The 15,977-nt window shown below is 51.1% G+C and overlaps 1 protein-coding gene across 4 annotated transcripts in view; it reads left to right on the plus strand.

The window, feature by feature from the left end:
- The window catches only part of PTPRG (protein tyrosine phosphatase receptor type G), a 696,945-nt gene that overhangs the window by 608,308 nt on the left and 72,660 nt on the right, over positions 1-15,977 (plus strand). For 3 of the 4 annotated variants that reach the window (XM_045990633.1, XM_045990636.1, XM_045990635.1), the window contains exon 13: positions 10,108-10,240. In XM_045990633.1, the coding sequence (XP_045846589.1) occupies positions 10,108-10,240 (133 nt within the window). The remainder of the gene's footprint in view (positions 1-10,107; positions 10,241-15,977) is intronic. The other variant, XM_045990634.1, reaches the window with a different exon arrangement.

A 15,977-nucleotide genomic window follows, 5' to 3' on the forward strand; every position in this document is an offset into this window, starting at 1 on the left:
AGAGGACAGCCTCATTCAGTTCCCCTGATTACAGCCCCTGAAGATCCCTCACAAGCCAGAGATCCAAATCTTTGTGCAGCATCTCTCAATTTTTAAATGAGTTCCAATTTTTAAGACATTTTCCCTTTTTCCTCCCTTTCGTTTTTCGTTTTCACATACGCCAACTAAACACATCCCTGGACTAGGGAGGTGGGAACCGCTGGTCATTGGCCTCGGCTGTAGAGCTGATAGCTCTAGTTCCAGTTGCCCTGCAGACCGATGGGAAGGATTAGAGGCTTCCGCGCAGCTGCTGTGTCTGTGTGCTGGCCTCTGCTAGCAGGAAGCCCTCAATGGGCCGTGTGCCGTGTGGAAATCCGCCGTAGCCACTCTCTTCGGAGCCACAGGCAGAATGTGGTGCAGGCACCCCCAGTAGCCAAATGATACTATAAGATGTTCTTGGGGTGATGTGCAGGACAGCAGGCCCTGGCAGAAGCATTTCAGAGTGGGCGTGGTCTATAAAACAATCATTTAGTGCTAGGGCTTTCCATCTTCGTTTCTTCTAATCAGGGAAAGTCCTTTCTCAGACTGAATCCTGCTCAGGACCCCAGTAGAGAAATGCTCATTCCCTGAAAGCTTGCAGCCGCCCCTCTCTGGGTCAGTCCTGAGCCAGGTACTTAAAGGACGGTACGGTTCCGGGGTCAGCCTACCAGTCTCCCGGCCTCCTTTTGTCTGAACCATGAGCTGAGAATGATCAGAGTCAGTTCGTTGGGCTTCCTGCTTCTTTTTTTCTTTTCTTTTTTTTTTTTTTAATAGTTATTTATTTTAGAGGGAGAGAGCAAGGGGTAGGGACAGGAGGAGAGAGAGAGGGAGTCACAAGCAGACTCTGAGCTCAGCACAGAGCCAGACGCAGGGCTTGATCCCATGACCCGAGCTGATACCAGGAGTTGGTTGTTTAACTGACCGACCGAGCCACTCAAGACCCCCTGCGGTTCTGCCTTGAACCACAGGGGAGGGCGCCAAGCTCCAGCCACCCCCCTCCTTTGGGCAAACCCTGAGGTGCCCCTTTGGAACCCTCGAGCTCTGAGGAACCCACCTTGAAAATCTTTGATTCTAGAAATAGTAACAGTACTGGGTGATATTTGTTCTTTGCTGCTGTTGCCTGTGCGAAAAGCCCAACTGTGTCTGTGGTCCTATGGCACCCCTGTGGGGCTGTGCTGTCCTTCTTGCCTTTGGCCAGTGAGGGAACTAAGGCACAGAAGGCTAAGGAACATGTCCAGGCAACACAGAGCTCCAGCACGGGCCAGGGAAGTCCCCCTCACACAGCGCTGCTTTCCCTCTGGCTTTGGGCTCCTTCCCTGAGTGGGCAACACGAGATGATTTCAGATGGCATGTTAATTATTAAGTGACTATTTGAATGTGTGCTTTAGGAAAAAATAGCAGTTTTCCATTTATGGCAGAGGTTCTCATCCAGAGAGGATTCTGTCCCCATACTCCCCAAAGGCATTTGGCAACATCTGGAAATATGTCTGGTTGTCATGCCTGGGGAGGGGGCTGCCCCTGGTGTCTAGTTGGGGAGAAACCAGGGATGCTCTTGAGAACCCTAACCCTGCACAGACCAGCCCCCCACAACGAAGACCTCCTTGGTCCCCAGTGCCAACACTGCTGTGCTCGAGAAACTGATTTTTCATGTTAATATGCAGTGTCCTTTTCAAAGTTCACTTGAGGAAAGAAATAGTTAAGGACAGAAGTAAGGGCTAGGACAGGTTCGTGGAGACAGGGCAGGAATCATGGGTGTAGTGCTCAGCCCAACTGTGTGGACGTGGAGGGAACTGTAGGAGACTTTATCTAAAATAAGTTATGGCAGCCTGTTGTAGGGACTCTCCAAAGCACTTGGCAGCCAGGGCTAGTTTTATGGGTCAGGTCCTCTCTTTGGAGATGTTTTTTAGATTATCCTGCCTGTCCCTGTTCTCGGCTGTCATCTTCCTGGGAGGGCCAGAAGGCAGCGACTGGGAGCAACCTGAAGGAGTTGCTCAGTGCTGTCATGGTTTAGTGTCCTCCCAGAAGGCGTCTGGCCCCTTGGAAGTTTCTATCCTACACGAACTTACCTTTGAACTAGGAAGAGTCTGTATCTCGGTGGTGGGGAACCAGGCCCCACTGAGAACAAGCAGGACATTCCATGAAGGCTGGGGTCAGGAATCCAGGTTGTCGTATGTATTTGATACAAGATCATGGATGAGCTCTTTCCCAACTGATGTCCGGGCCACGTGATGTTGCCACCAAGGTCTGTGGTGGCAGTTTGGTAGGTCAGGAACAGAGTACTTATAGGACTTAGAGTGAAATTGGGATTATCAAACACCTTTAGTTTTCCAATGCCTGACTGAAGGAGACATAACAGACTGTTGTTTGATTGTGTGTGATGAAGGGAACTCTCTGTGAAGGGGCAAGGATTGCTTATTCACAGGGACTCTGGGTGGTAATGTGTGTGTGTGTGTGTGTGTGTGTGTGTGTGTTTGGTTATATAACCACATATATATATTTATTAAATATTTATTTATTTGATGGAGAGAGAGAGATCACAAGTAGGCAGAGAAGCAGGCAGAGAGGAGGAAGCAGGCTCCCTGCTGAGCAGAGAGCCCGATGTGAGGGCTCAATCCCAGGACCCTGAGATCATGACCTGAGCCGAAAGCAAAGGCTTAAACCACTGAGCCCCACAGGTGCCCCTCGGGTGGTAATACAGATGGAAACACACGACGCTCTAATCCAGGTCTAGCACAGTAATGGGAGTCCAGAGCCCTGGCCCCTTGCAGGTGGATATGTGTGTTTGTAACTGACAGCCGTGTCTCTGCTGCCGTGGTTTAGACGATGCCAGGGCTCCAGAAAAATAAAGACACATTTTGTGGCCCTGGAAAAAACCAGCCACCTTCTCACTTCACACCTGCTTGGGGGGCTACCATGCAAACAACAAAACCAAACAGAAAATAACAAACGTTGGCGAACATGGAGGGAATTTGGAACACTCGGTGCGCTGTTGGTGGGAATGTAAAACGGTCCAGCCGCTGTAGAGAACAATATGGTGGTTCCTTAAAAAATTAAAAATAGAACTGCCATATGAACCAGCCATCCCACTGCTGGGTAGCTCCCCAAAGGAACTGAAAGCAGGGTCTTGACGAGATCCCTGTGTATCCATGTTCACAGTGGTATTGTTTACAGTCGCCGAGGGAGGCACATTTGGGTTGTTACTCAAACAGATGCGTGGATGAATTAAATGTGGTCTCCACATACAATGGAATGGTATTCAGCCTCAGAAAGGAAGAATGTTCTGGTATGCGCTGCAGCATGGGTGAACCTTGAGGACACGATGCCAGGCGAAATAAGCCCATTGCACAAAGACGAATCTGTGACTCCACGAGCATGAGGTGCCTAGGGTCGTCAGAGTCATAGGGGCAGAGAGAGAAGGTACTGGCAAAGGCTGGGGGGTGGGGCTAGGGTTTAATGGGTACAGGGTTTCCGTTCTGCTGGGGAAAGACAGATTCTGGAGATGGGTTGCCCGACAGTGTGAATACACTGGACACGGCTGAAACGCACTCTTAGAAATGGTTAAGATGGTAAGTTTTGTGTGTTTTTTTAACCACAGTTTCTTGGTGTGTGTGTGTGTGTGTGTGTGTGTGTGTGTGTGTGTATTTTAAAGCAGCCGTCTTAATTCGCGGATGTGGGTGGTTTTTAATGAGCGGTGTTACTCAGAACAAATGCAGTCAAGTTGCCCACCATTAAACCAGGCTGTATTATGAGTGTGGAGTGTGTCCTTCTCTTGCTCTTTGCTGAAAAGGGAAAGAATCCCGCTTTCGCCTACTCCTGAGAGTGGTCTCTTGGATCCAAGCTCATTTTAGCCTTGACGGCGTAGGGGTGGTTGTCCCGCCGCCGAAGCTGAGCCCTGACCGTGGGGTAGGCGCGTTCCACATGCGTCCATCTGATGCATCACTGCCTGTAGCATTTATAGTACAATGTACTCCGTTTTTATTTGCTTCTACTGGGATGAGAGCCAAGCCAGTAAAAGGCAAACAGCATTAATTCAGTGATGACATATGCCACTGAAAACTGTTTTTCTTTTCTTTTTTTTTTTTTTTTAATTTTTTTTTTAAAGCAGAATGGAGGCACTTTACTCAGATTCTGTTGGATGTTGAAATAAAAGCTGGGAGGTGGAGGGGGATGTGGGTAAGGTCATTCATCCTTGCCTCCCTCCTGCGAATGCTCAGAGCAGGTTAGGTAGCATCTTGCTCCGAGTTTTATCTGGAAGACATTTCAGAAGGAGACTCATTTTCTGAGTCCCAGCTCCGGCTGGCCTCCCTCTTCTTACCTTCCCCGCATCCCTTTATTGCAGCCACAGGGGTGGAGGGAGAGGTGGGTGGAAGTTGTTACCCCCATCCCATTTCATCCTGGTGCACGCAGACCAGCAAGGTGCAGCTCTGGAAAGAGTATGAGAAAGGTCCACCAAGTTCACTGAGGGGAATGGTCCCCATCGTATGGCTGGAGCAAGAGCCTGGTTAATTTCTAATTGATTGAAAAATAAAAACTCTTTGGTGAAGTTCATTATTCAATTAGGAAAGGGGCCTTGTCCAGAAGCAGTGTCTTCTCTTGAGCCAGGTTAGTGATTTCAGAATCACTTGGGTCAGACGGCCCCCAGCAGACTGGAATTAGAGGGCCTAGAGTGAGCTGCTGTCAGGGCCAGGGGTGAGGACGCAGGTCCAATGTGTGACATTAGGGAGCAGCGAGGACTGTGGCAAACTAGGGAGACATGCCCTGTCTGAAGAGAGTGTGCTGCCAGGTTCTAGCTGATGTTTGCCATTCCTGATGGAATTCAGGCCCGTGTTGCCAACCTCAAACACTGCTGACAGGCGATTCCATTGTTGGTTTATGTGAACTCTATTGCCTGTTAATGTTGGCAGCTACCTCACAATCTAATAATAATTAGTGGGGGAGGGGTGCCAAGCCAGGCGCACGTGTGGGCTGCCAGTTCACACAACCCACGGTGGGCAGGAATCGAAGGCTAGTTCTGCTGGGAAAACCAGACCATCTGGATGAATCAGAAATGGAGATGAGGGCAGGAAAACCTCTGTTAACTCAAAGGTCCTACACTTATCCTGGTGTCAGGATTTGGGCATTGGGGAGGGAGCACACCCTCCAGGAACTGGGCAGCCAAGTTCTTTCAGGAGACAGCTGGGTTACAAATGAGGCTCTGAATGAAAGTGAGCTGCTCCCAACAATTGGGAGTGTCTCATTTTATCCCATTGGTGGCCCTGTTGCCTGCTTCCATGGGAAAGAAGAGAAGAATGAACTCTCTGGGTGCCTCCTCCATATCAGGCCCTGTGCTCCATGCCTGCCTGGTCAAGCCAGCTTCAGGAGCATGGGCTCTGTGCTCAGAAGGCCCTGTGCTGGCCTCCATGCTCAGCTGTCCCCATCTTGAAACTCTTTAATAACTTACGAACAGGCCCCCTGATTTCATTTTGCACCTGGCTCTGTAAATTACATGGCCATCATTTGTACAATCTTCTTCACATTGGATGATCTTGTTTACTTCTTATAAGTCTTCTGAGAGGTGAGCGTCATGTCTCCCTTTGAAAGAGGAGGGACCAGGGGCTCAGAGATGGTCAGTCATTACCCAAAGTCACACAGCTAGAAGGGCCTGAGCCAGAATTTGTCATCGGGTCTGCCTGACTTTGAAGTGCACGATGTTGGTTGTACGGAATAGTGTATAGTTTGTTCCAGTGTCTGGGGGCCTTAGCATGGGGAGGACCGTAGGAGGACAAGTCCAGAAGCAGGAGAGTACATACCCAGCCCAGGCAGCATGTCACGTGTGCCTAGTAGTTTCTGGCGGTTCACCGTTTTATTACACCTGCTCCTCTGAGGGCCTGTCGGGCCACAGTGGAAACAGGTGTTCCTGCTGAAGGACAGCAAGACGAGTGGTGCGGGCTGGTCTTAGGGCCAACTGGGAGGTTCGGCCTCCACCTGCAGAATGCTAATGCCCAGCTCATTGGAGCGCCTGTGTGATCGCCACTTACGCTCTGAGATACCACAGGGCAATCACCCTCAGCCTGTGCCTTGTGCTGCTGGGGTGATGAGGAGGAAGAATGTGGGGCTGGTGATGGTGATCATCCCCTTTGAGAACTTGAACCAGCTGCCGAACGGCTACCAAGCAGCATTCTACGTGGTTTCTATGTACTTGTTCATTGATGCCGCACACCCCACAGGGTGGTGGGCAATACAATCGTCTTCATTTACAGAGGAGGAAACGAAGGCACAGAGAGGTTAAGGAACCTGCCCAGAGCTGCAGAGCTCATAGGAGACAGGGCTTCACTACTGTTCTTCCATGTAGAGTTGGGAGTCAGCCCTCCCTTGGGGGGACCTTGGTAACGAATAGGAGAGCAGTTATAATTGCGTATGACGTGTACGGTAAGGGAAGTGCGTGGCGAGGGTATTGACAAGGACGAGAGTAGGTGCACAGCACTGCCCCACGCCAGGCACATCTTGCCCTTGAATTTTGCCACCCCTCCTGTGGAGCAGGTTTTTTATAGAGGAAGAACTCCAGGCCCAAACTGATACAAGTTATTAGTTGAAAGTCACATAGAATGGCAGAGCCTGGATTTGAACCTGTGATCTGAACTCTACTCGGCCCTCCAGAGATAACACAGCCTGAAGGCTTGGGGAGGCTTCACGGAGGAAGTAGCACCTGAACCAGGATTGGGGGATCGATGGGGCCTTCTGGGGGCAAGGTGGAAAAGGCATTCCTGGAAGTGGGATGACAGGGACGAAGGCAGAGAGGGGGGACCCCTCCACCCCCCCGTGGCCCAGCAAGGTCACTGGTTGCATGGGTGTTCTTGGAACACAATAGGGGATGGGCGAGGAGCAGCAGGAGATAATGAGAGGCAGGGGGTGGGGGATTGGAGGCAGGCCTTGCTGTCCCTGAGGGCAGCGAGGAATTCCTCAGCGGAGGGACAGGAGCAGAGTTCACGTGGTTGTGTACAGGTGTGATGAAAATCTCAGATCCTGGTACCATGAAGGCAAAGCAGGACAGTGAATATGACGATGAAATCACCTTTGGCAGGCCCCACGTGGACATCCAGTAGGGCAAAGCCCTGGCCACATGGAGCTGCTGGCAGAACAGAATTTTCTTAGGTCTGGCAGGCTGCCAAGTGCCGCTGATTGAGGGTCACTTCTCCACCTCCTTCAAAACAAAATTCGCACACAAGCTCTGAAATGTTAGAGCAGCGACTCAGTCGTGCAGCTGGAGGCTAGCTGTGCTTTCCAGACCCCCTGCTCTGCAGACCGTGCTCTCCTCTGGCAAGTCTTTTCTGAGGCCTAAGGCTCCCCCGAGAAGCTGATGAGAACCTGCACCCTCGCTTGTGGAGGACGAGCGGGGGACAGATGCAACAGCTGGCACATGGGATTTCTGGGACCATGGAATATGCCCTTGATGCTCACAGCTAGAGCATGACTCATAAGGCCCAGAAATCCTGGAGTGGTCACTGTTGACTGGGTTAAGGATGGCAGAGAGAGCCTGGACCCGGTGTTTCCAATGACTGTTTAGAGAGATGGGTGTGAGGGCCTCCTCCGGCCAAGGGTCCTTTTGGGTGCTTGAGGGGGAATAAGACCTGGAGATTGCATGCGGCCTCCCTTCCTTCCTGTCTATGTGTTGGTAGCCCAGACAAGAATCCTTTTCTGTCAAGGGACCGGGAGAGAAAAAAGACATCGGGAATTCCCCCAGTATGCCAAGGCCTCCCAGAGTGGATACTGAATTCACTGGACATGTGACCTGTAATGTCAATCCTCCTGACATTTCCTAAAGGAAAGTAGTTTCCTTTAACAGGACCTTCCCGTCTTTAAGATGCTCTATGCTTCTATCAGCCAGATAGTTGCCTGGCTGGGTTGCCCCTGCTGGAGCCCAGCACAATTATTCTCGTTCCTAACTGGTTCTTCTGGCCGATCACCAGAGCTTTGCTATTCAAACATTAGGCCAAGGGAGAGATTGCACACCTGATCTTGTAAGCCTTAGCTTACAAACCTGCAGTAGCTTCCAGTACTCTTGGATGGAACTAGAACGTTTCCTGAATTCAGCTTATAGGGCCCTGGTGGATGTGGCCTCTACTGCTCCATCTTGATCCCCTTCATTCTCATGCTCTCTGTCCAGAACACACTTCTTCCCCTGCACTCAGCCTGGCGAACTCCCCTTCACCCTCCAGGTATCCATGTCACAAGCCCCCTCCGGAGCCTTTAGGACCCTTAGGCTAGGATAGCTCTTCCACTGTGCATAGCCCTTGGGCTCTCCCCCGTGTCCCATTCGTCTTATCCTAATTCCTCCTTCTGGCGTCTGCCTCTCCCCCTTTCGGTGACTCCCACCCTGTAGCACAGGGCTGATTCCTGCCTGACTTCCCGCAGCAACCCCATTACCTAGCACGGTGTTGGGCACACACTGAAGACTCTGCAAATAGTTACCTAATGCGAAATCGTGGAGCAGGGGGTCAAGAGCGATGGGCTGGCACAGTTAGGAAGGTACTTTATAAACTGTGAAGTGCCGTGTTACGGTGTGTCATCAGAGCCTGCCTGCCTCTGTCTCCTTCCGTGTGAACCGGCCTCCGTCTGGCCCCGTGTGGTGCACAGGGCTGTGTGTAAAACAAAGGAGGTGATCAAAGGAAGCTAGAAGCCGGTGAACAGCTCTGTAACACGCTTCTTCATTACTCAGGAGCCTTGCCTCTTTATAAATCTGCTTTCGGGGCCAATTACTTCTTTCCTGGGCAACCCACCTTCTCTGACTTGGAAACCCAGACTGATTAGCCCCGCACCGCAGCCACCCTGCAGAGGGACACTCTGGGCTGGCTGAACGCTGGCCTCATTTTTGCAGAGCAGGAGGATCCTGGCCGAGCACAAGTTAGCCTGCAGCCAGCTGTAGGTTTTTTCCCCGGGGCTTCTCCCGGTGCTCACACTGAACCTTTGCTTTCTCACCACCTGCCTCCCATAATTAGCAGTGAGCCTCCCTGCCCTTCCCAGCCCCGCACGGCCGCCATCAGAGCCTCATTTGCGCCACCTGGAGCTTTCCAGGCAGCTTCCCGGCAGTATAAAGGAGAGTAGGTTCCTTCCGGAGGCTCCTGGGGACTTGGGAAGATCCTTGGGGCCTGTGAGAACCAGAGGAAAGAGCTGCTTGGGTAAGAGTTATCGGCGGAAAAGAGAGAATCCCGGATCATTTCAGCCTGTGGACTTCTAGACGGGAGCAGAGCGGGGCTTCCTGTCTCCAGTTGTCTATGAACTCTTAGACACGTGGGGGTGGGGAGTAATGGGAGGGGAAGGAGAGCTGGAGACCCAGGCTCTCCAGGGGTCTGAGGGTGGGGACTGCTGGGCAGAAGCGTCTTCGGGAGCCCCGGTGGACTGTGCTGTAATTGAGTCTAAGTGGCTGACTGGGACTCCAGGGGGAGAGCGGCAGCCCTACCTGGAGTCCCGTGCCTGCCCCCCGCCCCTGCCCTTGCCCAGGAGACTAGGAGCCCCATGCTTGGAGGATTGTCCCACTACAACTTTATCTTTTAGGGAGAGCTGCTTTCCCCAAACACAAGTGAGGGCAGGTACTAGAGGAAGGGGCAAGGGGTGCAAAGCAGGCAAAGAATAGAACCATTGTGGTTACAGCCAGTTATCTTAGCAAAACCCGTCCTGCCTTTCCTCCGGCCTTGGTGTTGGGGAACCTGAGAGGCTCCCAGCCACCTCCCACCACCACTCCTGTCCCTTTCCTGAGGCAAGTGTGATGCTGCATTCAGGACAGAGCACATTTCTTCAGTGTATCCAGAAGCTGCTCTGGGTCGTAATGTTCTTGGAGTGGAGCTGGATGTCTTTCTCCTATGCAACTCTCTGCGAGAACATCTTGGCCTCCGTCTGCGAGTCCTTCCCACTGGCCTTTAGAGAAAAGGCCCGGCTTGGTCTGGGACTCGGTAGGAAATGGTGCCTGCTGCAAATTGCCCCTCTTGTCCTAGGACAGCCGGAGCAGGCAGCCCCGTCCCCTGGAAGCCACCCCAAAGTGGAACAGAGAGTCTTGCTCTGGCTCCCCATTCCCCCTCTCCCCTGTCCTCTGACTGCCGTGGTTTCTCTTTGCAGCAGAAAAGAACACCTCTGGAATGATAAGCCGTCCTTCTCCAGGGAGGATGGAGTGGATCATCCCTCTGATTGTGGTATCAGCCTTGACCTTCGTGTGCCTCATCCTTCTCATCGCTGTGCTAGTTTACTGGAGGTGAGTAAGCCAGGCTGTAGCTACAGAGGGGATGTGGAGGGGCTAGGTTCTGCTATAAGCACGTTGCCCTGGGCGGGGCCGGCTGTGGGGCGGGGAAGCCCAGGGCCTCTCATTCAGTAAGGCAAGGCAGCTGGAGTGTGTCTAGGGTCACCACCTGGGGGGTTTGCTTTATCTGGAAGCTGCTGGTGGGCTAGAGCCACGACTGAGATCAAGGCCCTTAGGAGGAGCTGCTATGACTGAAAGCCAAAGGTTTTGCCTGGGAATCGGGGACCTCCACATTCAGACCCCAGCCTTGATACTTGGTGGATCCAAACCCCATTTCTACCTTAAGCTTTAGTTCCTAAACCTGCAAAATGAGTAAGTTTCCTAGCATTTCCAGGTTTCCGGGGCCATGTTTCACTTTGTTGTATCTGCATAATGACCCTTCTTGACTTTAAGATGTTTGTGAAAGCCGTTTGCTGGAAATCAGGTGATCGGGAAACATTGAGCACATTATGTGGCATTTATTACCCGCAGTATAAAAACAGCTGATTTTTAAGTCCTCCCTGAGTTATCATTGTCCTTGAACTGGTTCTCACTGTTCCCCTGGGAAGGCTGCTTGCAGCTTCTCTTTGAAAGTTCGTGTTTTCCAGCTACATTCTCTGAGGCAGCTTAACTGAGTGAGGCAGCTGGCCCACTTGGTTGGGCCTCACCTCTCTGACTGCTATAGGAAGCTTCTGCCCTTGAAGGAGCTTCCTTTGTGACAAACAGGTGTCCTGTTTCCAACCTTTCTTTCCCTCTTGCCATTCACTCTGTTAATTTTGAGCTCCTGTTATGTGCCAGACAGTCTTACCTCCTGGAGCTTACTGGAGATAGGCAATAAGAAAAGCATGTAAGATATGTGATACTTAAAGTGATAGTAAGTGTGTAATGGAGAAAACTAAATCTGGAAAGGGGAGGGGCCTTCTGGGACTTGGGTTGAGTATTCCAAGTAGTTAAGGAAGCCCTAAATAGCAAGTGATATTTGAGCAAAGACCTAAAGTGAGAGGGAGTCAGATGGGCTCCACTAGGGGCAGGTAACAAGCAAAAGAAACTGCATGTGCAAGGGCCCTGAGGCAGGAGTGTACCCGGCACATTTCAGGAAGAGCAAAGAGATCAGTGTGGCTGGAGCAGGTGAGCATGAGGGAGATTGGTAGGAGAGAGGGTCAGGAAGAGATGGGGTAGAAGGGAGTCATGTCATGTACAGCCTTGTGGACCATTGTAAATATACTGCCTTTCACCCTGAGATAAGTAGGGTTTGCAATAGAACTGTGTTGTGATCTGACTTATGGATTACCTAGCTGCTGTGTTGCAGAAAGCCTGAAGAGGATCAGGGGCAGCACAGGGTGACCAGCTGGGAGATGAAACAAGTCCAGAAGGAGATGGTGAGGGGGTAGCAGTGCAGGTGGTAGGAATCAGTTGGATTTAGACCTCATTTGAAGGTGGGATCGACAGAATCTGCTGGCAGAAGGGCTGTGGGTCCCTGGGCCCATTCTCCCTTCAGTAGAACCAGGAGATAAAAAAGGGTTCATCCCCAGCTTCCCCAGGTGTCTGATGGCAGCTGTAGCACTATGAATACAACAGACGAGAAAGATCATGAATTTCCTGGTATTGGGGGGTGAGCCTGGGAACACTAGACTCCTCTCCCTATTGTGCCTTCTCTAGAACAAGGTGGTTTGCAAACAGACATTGGTCTGGAGCCCACTGGTAAATGGGAAGCTGCCTGACATGGATTTAACTGAGCACATGGAAGTAAGAAAAGTTCAGCATTCTTCTCTCTTGGCTCTGCTCCATACTGTTACATAGTTTTAGTCGTAGACCCTCTTCACAGAGGAGCAGAGAGCGTGCACAGCTGCCCCCAGGCTGGGCACTATCGCTCAGCAGCCCTGGCGTGAAAAGTTCCTGCCGTGAGCAGTTGTAGCAAAAACCTCAGGACTGTTTCTGACAGGCCCACCTCAGTCCTATGCCCACCCGAGAACAGATCCCTGTGAACAACAGCTGTGTGGCCGAGCATCCATGGAGACCAGGCCAGCCAAAACATGCACGCTGACACTACAAGCTACGCTAGGGGCCTGTGTAATACAGTAACGAGAACTGAGACCCTTACATTCAAGAGGCATTTTCCCATTAGAAAATGACAACTGTCTATACTTTCAAAAACTTCAGTTTGAACAGAAAATGTTTTAAATAATACTGGATGTATAAAATGTGTGATTTCTATCCTACATTTTACCAGTTTGGATATATCCCAAGCTTGATTTTTAGTAACCAGAAGTTTCAATGTCAGTGGGCTCTGTACACGAGCGTTCATAGACTCTTCCTGCCAGTCCACAAAGGGGTTATATGAAGGAGAACATTCTTATGGTTGGAAGTGAAATTGAATTAGTATTAGGATGGATGAGTTGGCTAAGCATGAGAACAGCCGAGAGGAGACAAGGACCTATTTTCTGTCCGACTTTTTTGTTTCTCGTTAACGTGCAAGCAGGAGGCATCGGGAAGCTCACACAGAAAACTGGTTAAGTGCAGAAGAGACTGCATTTCCCGTTGGCAACACAGGTGTGAAGCTAAGACCCTGGTGCCCTTCCTCTGCCTTTTGAAGCACAGCAAGAGTGGATGATTGCCAGGCAGAGTTGACCTAAGTAGGACACTGAGGCTGATGAAAGCCTTCTGGGTTGTGTCCTCGGTGGCAGGTGTGCACCTGGGGATTCAAACCAGCTCGCCGTGGTGGCCATTTCTACAACCAAGGGCCGACCCTTTGCAACTGTGCTGGTTCCTGACTGTGTTGGAGTCATTGATGCTGCAATCGAATGAGCTCATGAGACAGTAGAAATGGAACCTGAGCTCTGATTTCTTTTTCTCTCCCAGTGTCCCCTTGTACTATGGTGTTCCTGCTTGCTAATGTTTCCCAGGTCCCTTTTTACATGCCAGGCACCATGCCCAGTGCTCAGATGGTACCATCTCCTGTGATTCTTCGAGGAAACCTTAGGGCAGGGACTACTATAATCCTCATTTAAGAATGAGGAACTGGAAGCTCCTGGAGGTCCTGTAGGAAGTGGTGGACCCTGGTTTTGACCATGGGTCCTCTTCACTCTAGAATCCATAACCTTATTGAAGCATCAAGGTGCTCATCTCCCACCTAAATACTGTGAAAGCTGAGCATGACCGACATTTAGCAAAGTCAGTTGGAGGTGGGATTAGTGGGTCTGTTGTGCCACCACCTTCCTGTGAGCCTCCCCTGCCAGCTTTGACCAGGAAGGTAAAGGAACTAAGGTTTGTGGAAGGCCCACTATGGGCTAAGCAGTGTGCAGTATTCCTATCTACTGTGTTGGGATTTATAAAAATCTATTTCACCGTGCTTTAAGCATAAGGGGGAAAAATCCACTTATTCATGAAATGGAAGTTTGCAGCATCAGGCCCAGCTAGACAGACGAGATGGAATGAGGACAGCCGGGCTCGGCTTGGGTTGTATTCCTGTTTTGTCTCTCCCTTGTCTCCAGTGTCTGCTCCCCCTGTGTTGGCTTTTCTCTGTGGCCCTCTGTTTCCACATGGTGGCCTCTGGCCCATGTCAGACCTACATCCTCCCATCCTGGTAGAAAGGGAATTTCTCTTCCCTAACCATTCTGCTTAAATCCCCAGATGGTGTCTCTTAGCAGACTCAGGTCATTTGTTCACCCCTAGAACCTTCTGGAGCAGAGGGAGTAAAGACTTTGGTCAGGTCTGGCTCTGGAACCCAGAAATGCAGTCTTTGCCATCATAAACCACATGCACCGAGAGTGCATATGGGGGGTTTTCCCCCAAGGAACCTCAAAGCCCAGAAGGGGACCAGATGCAGGTGTCAGGCAGACAGAAGCAGCCCATGTCCACACTGGGAGATTGGAATGAGGAGGGGAGGGATTTCCTCTGAGAAGAAAGGATTCAGACTTGGATGGCAGAGAATGACGCAGTCAAGTAGGAGGAAAGGAATAAGGTAGGCATGGGAGCTGAGCCTGTTCAGCCTCAGAATCTCCGTGAGGAATGCGGTGCCATGAATGCATAGGCATGGAGTGGAAAAACGGGCCACTTCCAGTCCCATCTCAGCTGCAGAATTTCTAGAGCCGGCAGACAGCAGTTGAGAAGTATCTCATTGTCGAAGAAATGAGAAAGTGCTTTCTTCAATTGCATGGGCACGGGACCCCCGTGCACCTTCCTCTGTTCGTGCCGTGTTTCTGTCATGCCTGCTGCCCAGCATGCTGGGCCTGGAGATCGGGGGATGAGCTTTCTCCCAAGAGTTGGGGGAAGCAGACGAGTCCATAAAATGGAGCATAGAGAATGTTTGGAGGCTGGAATCCAGGGTGCTGTGCTGGCATAAAGGTAGGACTTCATCCTAGAGAGGGGGCGGCAGGGTCAGGGAAAGCTCCCTGGAGGTCTGATGTCAACCCTGGGTCTTGGAGAGCAAGCAGCTGGAAGCTAGCAAGAGGGTGTACGGTCTGGAGAGAAGCTGGCCAGTCGTAAGCGCGTCCCCGTGTCCAGCATCACTGGAGCAGAGTATGGGGACGGCAAGAGCCAGAACCTGAAGGTTCTGGGTGCCACCTGAAGGGATATGTACCTTACCTGAAGCAGGATAGGAAGGCAACAGGAGAAAGCGGCCATGCTATGTAGGGCTGAGGGGGCAGCACAGGCCCGGAGGCACCCAGCCTGGATTTGGAGCCGGCTCTGGCGTTTACTACCCATGGCCTCCGAGTTGGTGTCACCAGCAGGGGTGCAGTTATTCCCAAAGGGGTAAAATTGGGTATTCAGGAAGTTCAAAACAAAACAAAGCAAACAAAAAAACCCCACAATTTTTATATATATAAATATATATATTTTTTATAAGTTCAGGCATATGGTGTCCAGATTTACAGCAGGTTCCTGGTGTTAACATTCCAGTGGGGGGGCAGTATGAGGAAGCGGTCTGTGAAGGCTCCTCCGGATGTGCCCTTGTCGGGAGGAGCGCGGGCTGGTGTGTGGAGGGGTTGAATCCCCGCGCAGTCCACCTGAAATGGAGAGAACACTATTCTGCTAACTCACTGGAATTAAAATAAGAGCTTTGGAAAGGGCCCCCTAGGAGAAGGACCAAGGGGGGACAGAGGACAGAGGAGCTGGGTCTTTGACAAAACTCTACCACCTTCAGCTTCTCCATCTGCAAAATAGTTAAGAAACGTGTCCCTTGGGCTCACTGTGGGAGAGGGTGACCCCAGCGCCTGGCAGATGACAAGTGAGCCACAGTGGCTTTGTGACCCCCGACTTCAGGGAGAAATCACATTGTAGTTCTGGGTCCTGGTGTGCCTCAAAAGTTGTTCTTTAATAGCCTCGGATTGACAGACCTCAACAAATGCTGTCCCCTAAGTGTAACCGTGTGTAGTTGTACACTTTCTGATAGGGGGTCCTTGCTCAAAGCATTGCTTGAAAATAGCTTTTGGAAGTTCCTTCTAGAGTTCATTCTTTTGAATACCAGCAATGCCGAGTGTTTATCCTAGAAATAACTGAAAGTCATGTGTCTGGAGCTAAATATAGTGTAAATGTAGGTGAACCAACTGAGGAGAACCACTTTGGGCCAAAAAAGGAAAGGTTAATGAGATAGGTTCCTTTGACTCTCCCAGTGGGCCTAGAGGCCATTCCAGAGGAGCCCGTCCCTAAGTAACTAGGTTCGAGGCATGACTGACCCACCACCCAGCCCTCTCTGAAGCCCCGTGGTCAGCCT

This window comes from Meles meles, chromosome 20 (genome assembly GCF_922984935.1).
Source record: "Meles meles chromosome 20, mMelMel3.1 paternal haplotype, whole genome shotgun sequence".
Classification (NCBI taxonomy): Eukaryota; Metazoa; Chordata; class Mammalia; order Carnivora; family Mustelidae; genus Meles; species Meles meles.